Below are 11,670 nucleotides of genomic sequence, written 5' to 3'. Positions count from 1 at the left end.
TTTCATACAATGAAGAGAAACCCAGGAGCTATTATTAACATTTTGAGTAACAGGTGGTTAATAAGTTTGTTGAATGCACATCCAGGTTGTTTCAAATCCCTTTTGGAAGGCATCAAGGAAAAATGATTACAAGACTTCCCTGGTGATTCAGTGCAGAGTCTTAACCACTGTATGCTGTGAGACACAGCCAAAAAAAAAAAAAAAAAAAGAGTTACAGTTGAGAAATCAAGCTAAAAGATAACTATACCTCCTAACACAAGTGTAATATATAAGACCCATAATTTGTGATTTTATTATGTGTCAGGCCTTTAACTATAACATCAACATTTCTATAATTTAGATAAAGATCTGAATTCCTCTGTTTTTGAGTCTCAAGAAATGGTTTTTTCTTTAATCTAGATAAGTTATTTAGTCTCCATATGACTTGACACCGTTCCACAACCACCCTTTCACAAAGACAGACAAATCTTTAGTAGAAATTAAATTTATAAACACTTAAGATAATTTGAGAAATACATGGTAAAAGAGAACCATGTGGTTATGTGGTATGTTTTAACTAAGGAAAAAACTCCATAATTCCTGGTTATATTACTGTTCTGGCTCATCAGAATTCATAGTATATGTGGGGTTCTCTCATGTCCAGTGAAGTCAAACAAATGTAATAGAAGGTGCTCCAGGCTGACACACTTCTTCATCATACAAATCTTCTGGTAGCTCCTTTTCGTCCTCATCAGGGAAATATGTTGGAAATGGTAGATTTTTACAGAAATCCTTATATGCAGGCAGTACAGAATCTTTGATCTGGGGGGTGGGGGAAGCAAAGATCTTATTAATAAGTTATTTAAAGATAGTCTGGTTTACTTATTCATAATCCTAGAATATCTGTTCTCGCATTTTGTTTATTTTTTCTGTTTTTAGTTTCTACATTTTCTAATGTGAAAAATATAGCTGTTATACACTGAGTTCCTCTTACTTTATATATATGTGTATATATATTTATACCAATAAACTTAACTAAGCCAATGACAGAAACATAGACTTCCTCAAGTTAATCAACTACCATATGAGAATCCCATGGATAGAGGAGCCTGGTGGGCTACAGTCCATAGGATTGCAGAATTGGACACAATGGAAGTGACTGAGCACAAATGCACACAAATGCTATTAGAACCATCTTATGGAAAAAAACTGAACTGAACCAACATTTTTGCCAACCCAATGTTATTATTCTATATTCTACCACAGAATTTTTTGAGCTCAAAGAAAATAAAATTTATCTAGTACTTTTGTTAGTCTTAATTCTAACACATAACCCCAAATAACAAGTTATATTAAGGAAATTAGCATATATTTAACAAGTAGTGTTCTCTCTGAGTAGCTAAGGATAGAGTAGTATTTAACAAAAAACAATAATAACCCCAGAGTCTCTAAATTAGCTCTATTAACTAATCTTTATATTCTAAAAATATTTTAATTACATGTGTGAATTCATAAACTGAGGAATAACATAGATATTGATATGATCTAAAATGTTGTTATATTTTTGGAAAATATTATTGGATTCTTTAAAGCTTCTGACTCATTCCACAACCTCCATTCAGAGATAAAAAAAAATTACATGTTAATTATACACACATTAAAATAAGACATTTTGGCAATAAGAAATGAGTAATTTGGTTGACGTTAGTACACAGCTGCTAGGAATAGCAAAGTACAAGAAAACATCTATATTCATTTCTCTCATTAAAATTGTTAGAAATTATCAGTCAGTTGCCTAAAAGGAAATACTTGTTTTAATTTTTTTTCCAATTCACTAATCTGGGTTCAACTTTAACTTGGGAAAAAAAGATATTCTTACCAATGAAACTGTCTCAGAATTTATAAAAGAAAACCCAAGCAAATACACAATAAAGAGAACAACAAAACTTTCTGTGGTAATTTACTGCAAGATATTGAGTATACTTCCCTTTGCCATACAGTAAGTCCTTGTTGGTTATCTATTTTGATCTTTAGTAGTCTGCATCTGCTAATTCCAAACTACTAATTTATCCCTCTCCTATTCTTTTCCCCTTTGGTAACCACAAGTTTGTGTTCTATGTTTGTGAGTCTACCTCTGCTTTTGTAAATAAGTTCATTTATATCATTTTTTTTAGAGGCCACATACAAGTGACATATGATATTTCTCTTTGTTTGACTTAGTATGGTAATCTCTAGGTTCATCCATGTTGCTGCAAAACGGCATTTTCTTTTTATAGCTGAGTAATATTCCACCATGGGCTTCCCAGGTGATGCAGTAGTAAAGAATCCCGTCAATGCAGGAGACACAGACTCGATCCCAGGATTGGGAAGATCCCCTGGAGTAGGAAATGGCAACTCACTCCACTTTTCTTGCCTGGAAAACTCCATGGACAGAGGAGCCTGGTGGGTTATAGTCCATGGGGTTGCACAGAGTTAGTTGGACATGACTGAGTGAGTGCACCCACCCACACCCACACACACAATTTTCCACTGTATAAATGTACCATGGATTCTTTATATCTCTTCCGATGTACATTTAGGTTATTTCCATGTCTTGGCTACTGTGAATAGGGTTGTGATGAACAATGGCAAACATGTACCCCTTTGAATTATCATTTTCTCTGGTTATACATCCAGGAGTCAGACTGCTGGGCTATATGGTAACTCAAATTTTTAGTTTAAGGAATTTCCATACTGTTTCCTATAGTAGCTGCACCAATTTACATTCCCACCAACAGTGTAGGAGGGTTCCCTCATCTCCATACCAACTCCAGCATTTATTACTGATAGACATTTTAATGATGGTCATTCTGACTGGTATGAGGTGACTTCCTCACTGTAGTTTTGATTTGTATTTTCCTACTAATTAGCGAGGTTGAGCTTTTTTTTTTTTTTTTCATATGCCTTTTAGCTATCTGTATGTCTTCTTTGGAGAAATGCCTGCTTAGATCTTTTGCCTGTTATTTGATTGGGTTGTTTGTTTTTTTGAAGTTGAGCTGTATGAGCTGTTTATATATTTTGGAAATTAATCTCTGTTGGTAGCATCATTTGCAAATATTTTCTCCCATTCTCCAGGTTGTTTTTCCACTTTGTTTATGGTTTCCTTTGTTGTGAAAAGCTTTTAAGTTTCATTAGGTTCCATTTGTTAATTTTTGTGTTTCCATTACTCTATGCGATGGATCAAAAAAGATATTGCTGTGATTTATGTCAGAGTGTTCTGCCCGTCTTCCTGTAGAAGTTTATAGCATCCCACATTATTTTTAGATCTTTAATCCAATTCATTTCTGTAAATGGTGTTAGAGAATGTTCTGATCTTGTACATGCAGTTGTCCAATTTTACCAGCACTACTTATTGAAAAGACTATCTTTCTCCATTGTATATCATTGCCTTTTTTATGTAGGTTAGCTGACCATAGGTGTGTGGCTTTATTTTGGGGCTTTCCATTCTATTCCATTGATTTATATGTCTGTCTGTGTGCCAGTACCAAACTGTTTGGATTACTGTAACTTTGTAGTATAAAGTCAGGGAACCTGATTCCTTCAGCTCTGCACTTCTTTCTCAAGATTGAATTTGCCTATCCTGGATTTTGTGTTTCCATACAAATTTAAAATTTCTTACCTAGTTCTATGCAAAATGTCATTGTAAATTTCATAGTGAATACACTGAGTTTATAGATTGCCTTGGACAGTATGATCATTTTAATAATGTTGATACCTCCAATCCAAGAACACGGTATATCTTTTCATCTGTTTGTGTCTTCAATTTTCTTCATCAGTATCTCAGTTTTCTGATTATAGGTATTTTGCCTCCTTTAGTAGATTTGTTCCTAAATATTTTATTCTTTTTGATGTGATGGTAAATGGGATTATTTCCATAATTTTATCATCTGATTTTTATTGTTAGTGTAAAGAAGTACAACAGACTTCTGTGTATTAATTTTGTATCCTGCAATTTTAGTAAATTCATTGATGAGATCTAGTAGTTTTCTGATAGCATCTTCAGGATTTTCTATGTACAGTCTCATTTCATCTGCAAACAGTGATAATTTTACTACTTCTTTTGCAGTCTGGATTGTTTTTCTTCTGATTGCTGTGGCCAGAAGTTCCAAAACTATGTTGAATAGAAGTGGCAAGAGTGGGTATTTGTCTTCTGCCTGATCTTAGAGGAAACGCTTTCAGCTTTTTGCTGTTGATTATGATGCTAGCTGTGGGTTTGTCATATATGGCCTTTATTATGTTGAGGCAGGTACCCTCAATGGCTGCTTTCTGGAGAGTTTTACCGTAAATGGATGTTGAATTTTATCAAAAGCTTTTCCTGCATGTATTGAGATGACCATATTGTTTCTATTCTTCAACTTGTTAATGTGCTGTATAATATTAATTGACTTGCAGATACTGAAAAATCATTACATCCTTGGGATAAATCCCAATTGATTGTGATGTATGATCCTTTTAATGTATTTTTGGATTCAGCTGGCTAGATTTTTTTAATTTTATTTTATTGGGGAGTTTTGCATCTATGATCATCAATGATGTTGGCCTGTAATTTTCTTTTTTTGTAATTATCTTTGATTTTGGTATCTGGGTGATGGTGCATGTGTGCTAAGTTGCTTCACTCGTGTCTGACTCTGTGTGACCCTATGGACTTGTAGCCTGCCAGGCTCCTCTGTCTATGGAATTCTCCAGTCAAGAATACTGGAGTGGGTTGCCATGCCCTTCTCCAGGGGATCTTCCCAACCCAGGGACTGAACCTGAGTCTCACGTCTCCTGCATTGGCAGGTGGGTTCTCTACTGCTAGCACCACCTGGGAAACCCAGGGTGATGGTAGCTTCACAGAATGAGTTCAGAAGTGCTCATTCCTCTGTTATTTTCTGAAACTGCTTCAGAAGGATAGGTGTTAACTCTTCTTTAAATGTTTGATACAATTTTTCTGTGACGTTATCTGGTCCTGGACTTTTGTCTGTTAAGTTTTTAAATTACTGCTTCAATTTCAGTACTGGTAATTGGTCTGTTCATATTTTCTGTTTCTTCCTTGCTTAGTCTTGGGAGACTGCATCTTCTTAAGAATTTGTCCATTTCTTCCAGGTTGTCCATTTTATGGTTATATACTTGCTTGTGGTGGTGGTTTAGTCGCTAAGTTGTGTCCAATTCTTGCGACCCCATGGATGCACACCAGGCTCCCCGTCCATGGGATTCTCCAGGCCAGAATACTCGAGTGGGTTGCCATTTCCTTCTGTAATACTTGCTTGTAGCAGCCTCTTATGATCTTTTGTATTTCTGTGGTATAGGCTTTAACTTCTGCTTTTTCATTTCTGATTTGGGTCCTCTCCTTTTTTTCCCCATAATGAATCTAGCTAAAAGTTTATCAACTTTGTTTATCTTTTTAAAGAATCAGCTTTTAGTTTCATTGATCTTTTCTACATTTTTTTTTTTTTAGTGTCTATTTATTTCTGCTCTGATCTTCATGATTTCTTATTTTCTACTAACTGTGGATTTCAATCGTTTTTCTTTCTCTAGTTGCTTTAGGTATAAAGCTATGTTGATATTTTCTTATTTCCTAAGGCAAGTTTGTACTGCTACAGACTTCCTTCTTAGAACTGCTTTTGTTCGATATGTTTTCAGTCATCATGATTTCATTTTCATTTTTCTCTAGGTATTTTTTTATTTCTTCAGTGATCCATTGGTTGTTTAGTAGCATATTGTTTAGCTTTCACATGTTATGTTTTTGATTTTTTTCTTGTGGTTGCTTTCTTTTTCACTGTCTGCACCAAACAGCTTGTGGTATATCAGTTCCAGGGCCAAAGAATGAATCCACATCCTCAGCAGACAAAGTGCTGAGTCCTAACCACTGGATCACTAGAGAATTCCCTGGTTGCTTTCTAATCTCATAGCACTGTGATAAGAAAAGATGCCTGATGCAATTTCAGTTTTCTTAAATTTACCAAGGCTTGCTTTGTGACCCAACACACGACCAAACCTGAAGAATGGTACATGTGCCCTTGAAACGTATATTTCCATCTGGTCTAATGTGTCATTTAAGGCCTGTGTTTCCTTAGTGATTTTTCTGTCTGGATGATCTGTCCAAAGAGGGCATTTAAGTTCCCCACTAGTATTACTGTCAATTTCCACTTTTATGTCTATTAATATCTGTCTTACTTGTTGCGGTGCTCCTATGTTGGGTGTGTATACACTCACAATTGTTACATCTTCTTTCCTTGATCATTATGTAATTTCCTTGTCTCTTTAAACATTTCTTTATTTTTAAAAGTGGTGTGATATGAATATTGCTACTTCAGCTTTCCTTTTAATTCCATTTGCATGGAATGCCTTTTTCCATCCTACTGCTTTCAGTTTGCATGTCTCTAGAACTGAAGTGGGTCTCCTCTAGACAACACATATACAAGTTTAGTTTCTGTATTCATTTAGCCAGTCTATGCCTTCTGATTGGGGCAATTAATCCCCTTCAGTTCAATTCAGTCACTTAGTTGTGTCTAACTCTTTGCGACCCCATGGACTGCAGCACGCCAGGCATCCCTGTCCATCACCAACTCCCGGGGCTTACTCAAACTCATGTCCATTGAGTCGGTGATATCATCCAACCATTTCATCCTGTGTCATCCCCTTCTCCTCTCACCTTCAATCTTTCCCAGCATCAGGGTCTCTTCGCATCAGGTGACTAAAGTATTGGAGTTTCAGCTTTTAGCATCAGTCTTTCCAATGAATATTCAGGACTGATTTCCTTTAGGATGGACTGGTTGGATCTCCTAGAAGTCCAAGGGACTCTCAAGAGTCTTCTCCAACACCACAGTTCAAAAGCATCAATTCTTCGGCACTCAGCTTTCTTTATGGTCCAATTCTCACATCCATACATGACTATTGGAAAAACCATAGCTTTGACTAGACAGACCTTTCTTGGCAAAGTAATGTCTCTGCCTTTTAATATGTTGTCTAGGTTGGTCATAGCTTTTCTTCCAAGGAGCAAGTGTCTTTTAATTTCATGGCTGCAGTTACTATCTGCAGTGATTTTGAAGCCCCCCAAAATAAAGTCTGTCACTGTTTCCCTTGGTTCCCCATCTATTTGCCATGAAGTGATGGGACCAGATGCCACGATCTTAGTTTTCTGAATGTTGAGTTTTAAGCCAACTTTTTCACTCTCCTCTTTCACTTTCATCAAGAAGCTCTTTAGTTCTTCACTTTTTGCTGTAAGTGTGGTGTCATCTGCATATCTGAGGTTATTGATATTTCTCCCAGCAATCCTGATTCCAGCTTGTGCTTCATCCAGTCCAGCATTTCTCATGATGTACTCTTGCATTTAAGGTAATTATCAATATATGTTATTGTCATTTTGTTAACTGTTGTGGACTTCTGTAGGTCTCCCCCACACCACTTTCTTTTGTTCTCTGTATCTTATGATTTGATGATTACCTTTAGTGTTATGTTTGGGTTCCTTTTACTTTTGTGTATGTGTTAGTCACTTAGCTGTGTCCAACTCTTTTGCAACTCCATGGACTGTAGCCTGCCAGGCTCCTCTGTCCATGGAATTGTCCAGGCAAGAATACTGGAGTGGGTTGCCATTTCCTCCTCCAGGGGATTTTCCTGATGCAGAGATTGAACCCAGGTCTCCTGCATTGCAGGCAGATTCTTACCATCTGAACTATGGAGAAGTCCTACAGCTCAGATGGTAAAGCTATCTGTGTATATATATATATATTTTTGGTTTGTGATTGCCATGAGGTTTTGATACATCAGCTATATACACAGGATTAAGTTGCTGATTTTGTCATTTCAATTGCATTTTATATACCCCACATTAGTACCCTTCTCCCGTGATTACTGTTTTTTGATTTCATATTTTACATCTAATTGTTTTATGTATACCTTAACTGTGTATTGTGGATACAGATGATTTTACTACTTTTGTCTTTTAACCCCCCAACTAGTACGCATGGATGATTTCCTACCTTTACTGTATGTCTGCTCACTGTTTATCAGTGAGCTCTTCCATTTCATAGTTTTCTTGTTTCTAATTGTGGCCTTTTCTTTTCTGCTTAGAGAACTTCCTTTAGTATCTGCTATAAAGCTGGTTTGGTGATGTTGAAATCTTTATCTTTTGCTTGTCTGTAAAGCTTCTGAGTTCTCCATCAAATCTGAATGAGTCTTGCTGGGTATCCTTGTTCATAGATTTTTTCATCACTTTAAATGTATCATGCCATTCTTTTCTGGCCTGCAGAATTTCTGTTCAAAAATCAGCAGACAGTCTTATGGGAGTTCACTTGTATGTTATAGTTTTTCCCTAGTAGCTGTTAATATTTTCTATATCTTTAATTATTGTCAATTTGATTCTTATGTGTCCTGGTGTGTCCCTCTTTGGCTTAGTCCTATATGAGACTTTCTTCACCTCCTGCTGCTACTGCTGCTGCTAAGTCGCTTCAGTCGTGTCGGAGTCTGTGAGACCCCAGAGACAGCAGCCCACCAGGCTCCCCCATCCCCGGGACTCTCCAAGCAAGAACACTGGAGTGGGTTGCCGTTTCCTTCTCCAATGCATGAAAGTGAAAAGTGAAAGTGAAGTTGCTCAGTCGTGTCTGACTCCTAGCGACCCCATGGACTGCAGCTTACCAGGCTCCTCTGTCCATGGGTTTTGCCACGCAGGAGTAGTGGAGTGGGTTGCCATTGCCTTCTTCACTTCCTGGACTTGGGTAATTGTTTCCTTTCCCAAGTTACGGAAAATTTCAGCTATTACCTCTTCAAATATTTTCTCATGCCCTTTCTCTCTTCTGTGATCCCTATAATAAGAATGTTAGTGTTTCTGATGTTAGCCCAAAGGTCTCTTCAATTGTCCTCATTATTCATCTCTGTTTGCTTATTTTCTGGCTGTTAAAAACTTCTAACTACTTGCTCTGCATATCCATTCTTTTTCTAAGTTCTTGGATAATCTTTTAATCGTTACTTTGAACTCCTTGAATACAATGCCTAAACTTCATTTCACTTAGTTATTCTTCTGGGGTTTTATCTTGTTCCTCCATCTGAAACATACTCCTCTGTTGCCTCATTCTGTCTAAATTTCTACTTGTATTTCTTTGTGTGTGGTACGTTAGTTAGGTTTCTCAATCTTGGAGAAGTGGCCCTCTATATGGGATGTCCTGTGTATCCCAGCAGTACACTCCTAGCTCATCATCAAAGGCTCAGGAACCAGTTGCCCCCAGCGGACGATCTGATCTGTTTGCAGACTCAGTTCCACAGGCTGTGTGATTTAGTTTTCTTGTTTCTGGTATCTGTCCCCTGCTGGATGGGGCTGCTCTATAAGCTTGTGCAGGCTTCTTGAAGGGAGAGCGGTTGGTGACTGCTCACTGATAGGTAGAACTGGTTCTTGGCCCTCTGGTGGGTAGGCTTGTATCAAGAGGTATGTCCAAAGGTGGCTATGGGCTCAGGAAGTCTTTAGGCAGCCTGTCTGTTGATGGATGCTGCTGTGTCTTTGCCCACTTGGTTGCTTGGCCTCCAGGTGTCCTAGCACTGGAGCCTACAAGCTGTTGGGTGGGGCCAGGTCTTTGTACCAATGACCCAAGCAAGACATCAGCCTCCAATGATAGTTCATGATGAATACTCCCTAATATATCTGCCACGGGTTTTTACATCCCCATGTTGAACCCAGCTGCTTGACAACTTCTAGGAAATCCTCCAAGACCACAAGGTAGGTCTGACCCAGGCTCCTATGAAATGACTGCTTTTGCCATGGTTTCAGGTGCACATGAGATTTTGCATGTTCTCTTCAAGAGTAAGGTCTCTGCTTCCCCCAGTCCTGTGGAGCTCCTGCTATCAAGCTCTGCTGGCCTTCAAAGCCAAATGCTCTGGGAGCTCCTTTCTGATGTCAGGCCTGGGGAGGTTCAGAACTCACTCCTGTGGGAGAACTTCTGTGATATACTCATTCTCCAGGTTGTGGGTAGCCAGGTGGTAGAGGATTTGATTATATCACAAGTGCACACTCTACCATCTCATTGTGGTTTCTTCTTTATACCATTGGATGTCGAGTATCTTTTTTGGGAGGTTCCAGTCTTTTTTTTTTTTTTTAAATTGATGGTTGGTTAGCAGTTAGTTGTGATTTTGGTATGCTCATAAGAGGTGAACTCAAGGTCCCTCTACTCCACTATCTTTTGCCAAAGTTGCTGGTACATGTTTTTGTGTACTGAATCTTACCACTGGCTTTATTATTTCCCTGCCTTCAGGACTCTCTCTTTCATTCTTTTATATTTACGTATATTGGCAAACCAGTTCAAATCCTTTTTAGGAAAGCTGGAGGTAGAACACACACACGAAACAGGCAAAACTGAAAATAAACTCACATTATAAATCAGGATATAGGGACAAGTACACATGCATAGTAAGTACATTATGTTGTAGAAAACAGTTCTTTAGGTTCTCTTAATACATTTAGTGAATTCCAACAACAAAAAGCTTACATTGATTAAACAGGTTTTATTATCCCTAAGACACTAACTTTAGAATGAAAAAAAAAAAAAGTTATTGGCAGCCTAGTACTCTGTATTCTGATGGAGCCAAAAGCTCCCGTGGAGTGAGTGAATTGATGCGGCTGCCTGTCCAGCAAGAAGAGCCTAGAGCCCCAAGGACAAGGGGCTTATTCACCTGCTATGGAATCACTGGGAAGAATGGACAAAGTGGGGTGAATAGTTTCAGAAGATTTACCAAACTTCTGACATTTAAAGCACAAACCCACAAAACACTCCCCTAAACCCACACTTTAATATAAAGACAGTTAAAGGATAGTGTATTTCAAAGACTTTTCTCAAGATGAGTTCTTTTATCAAAATCTTTGTTGGAAATATATTTACTAGTGTGTTAACACTTCAAAGTGGCCAGACATTTCTCTGATGGTACAGTTTCTCAAAATGTATTTGGACTCCTCTTTTGGAATTGCCCTCAGTGTACTTTCTGAACATCTTCAGTGATAGCAAGCCACCAGTCATTAAGTGGATTGAGTTTTTGGAAGCAATCTTTGTTGAAGTGGATGGAAAATCTAAATAGTAAGTGTTGTTGATTGTAAACTGTTTATAACAACCAGATCTGAACCCTGTACATATGGTATTTCAAGGTAGTTGACCTATTCATCCCTGTTGGTGTCAAGGACAACAGTGAGGTAAACCTGAGCAGTTCTTAGCTGGAAGCTAGCCTAGAATTGTATACAGCAAATGGAGAGAAAAGGAGGATTTGGCAATGTTTAAAATGTCATCTGCTATCTAGTATAATTTATTATGAAAAAATGGTCATTTTCCTTTTTTTCTCTTTTATTAGGTTGTGATTTAAAATGATGTAACAAAATCTGGAGAAAGGAATGCATTGAATTCTGAGGCCAAAATGTTAGGAGAAGCACAGTGATAATCTGCTGGCTTCCAGTACCAGTATGACTTGGGTGACCTGGAGCTTGGAAACACCTAAACCTAAAAACCTGAAAACCAAAACCAAAACAAAACAAAAAACAAAAACCTGCCCAAATCTTGCAATAATTAATCAAATGTATTTTTTTCCCTTAAAAAAAAATGAGAATTCAATCAAAGAAGTGAAGAGTTCCAGAAAAGTGAAAGTGTTAGTCACTTAGTCATGCCCAACTCTTTGTGACCGTATGGACTGCAGCCTACCAGG

General features: G+C 37.7%; 1 protein-coding gene across 1 annotated transcript in view; it reads right to left on the bottom strand.

The window, feature by feature from the left end:
• Positions 1-262: 262 nt before the first annotated feature.
• MRPL3 (mitochondrial ribosomal protein L3) overlaps positions 263-11,670 on the bottom strand; it is a 59,727-nt gene continuing 48,319 nt past the window's right edge. Inside the window, exon 10 of the mRNA XM_027546102.1 lies at positions 263-801. Within this exon, the coding sequence (XP_027401903.1) occupies positions 649-801 (153 nt within the window). The 3' untranslated portion in view covers positions 263-648. The remainder of the gene's footprint in view (positions 802-11,670) is intronic.

The sequence above is a fragment of the Bos indicus x Bos taurus genome, chromosome 1 (assembly GCF_003369695.1).
Source record: "Bos indicus x Bos taurus breed Angus x Brahman F1 hybrid chromosome 1, Bos_hybrid_MaternalHap_v2.0, whole genome shotgun sequence".
In the NCBI taxonomy this organism is placed as follows: Eukaryota; Metazoa; Chordata; class Mammalia; order Artiodactyla; family Bovidae; genus Bos; species Bos indicus x Bos taurus.
Note: the sequence above shows the minus strand (reverse complement) of the source record. Positions and strands in the feature narration are given on the sequence as shown.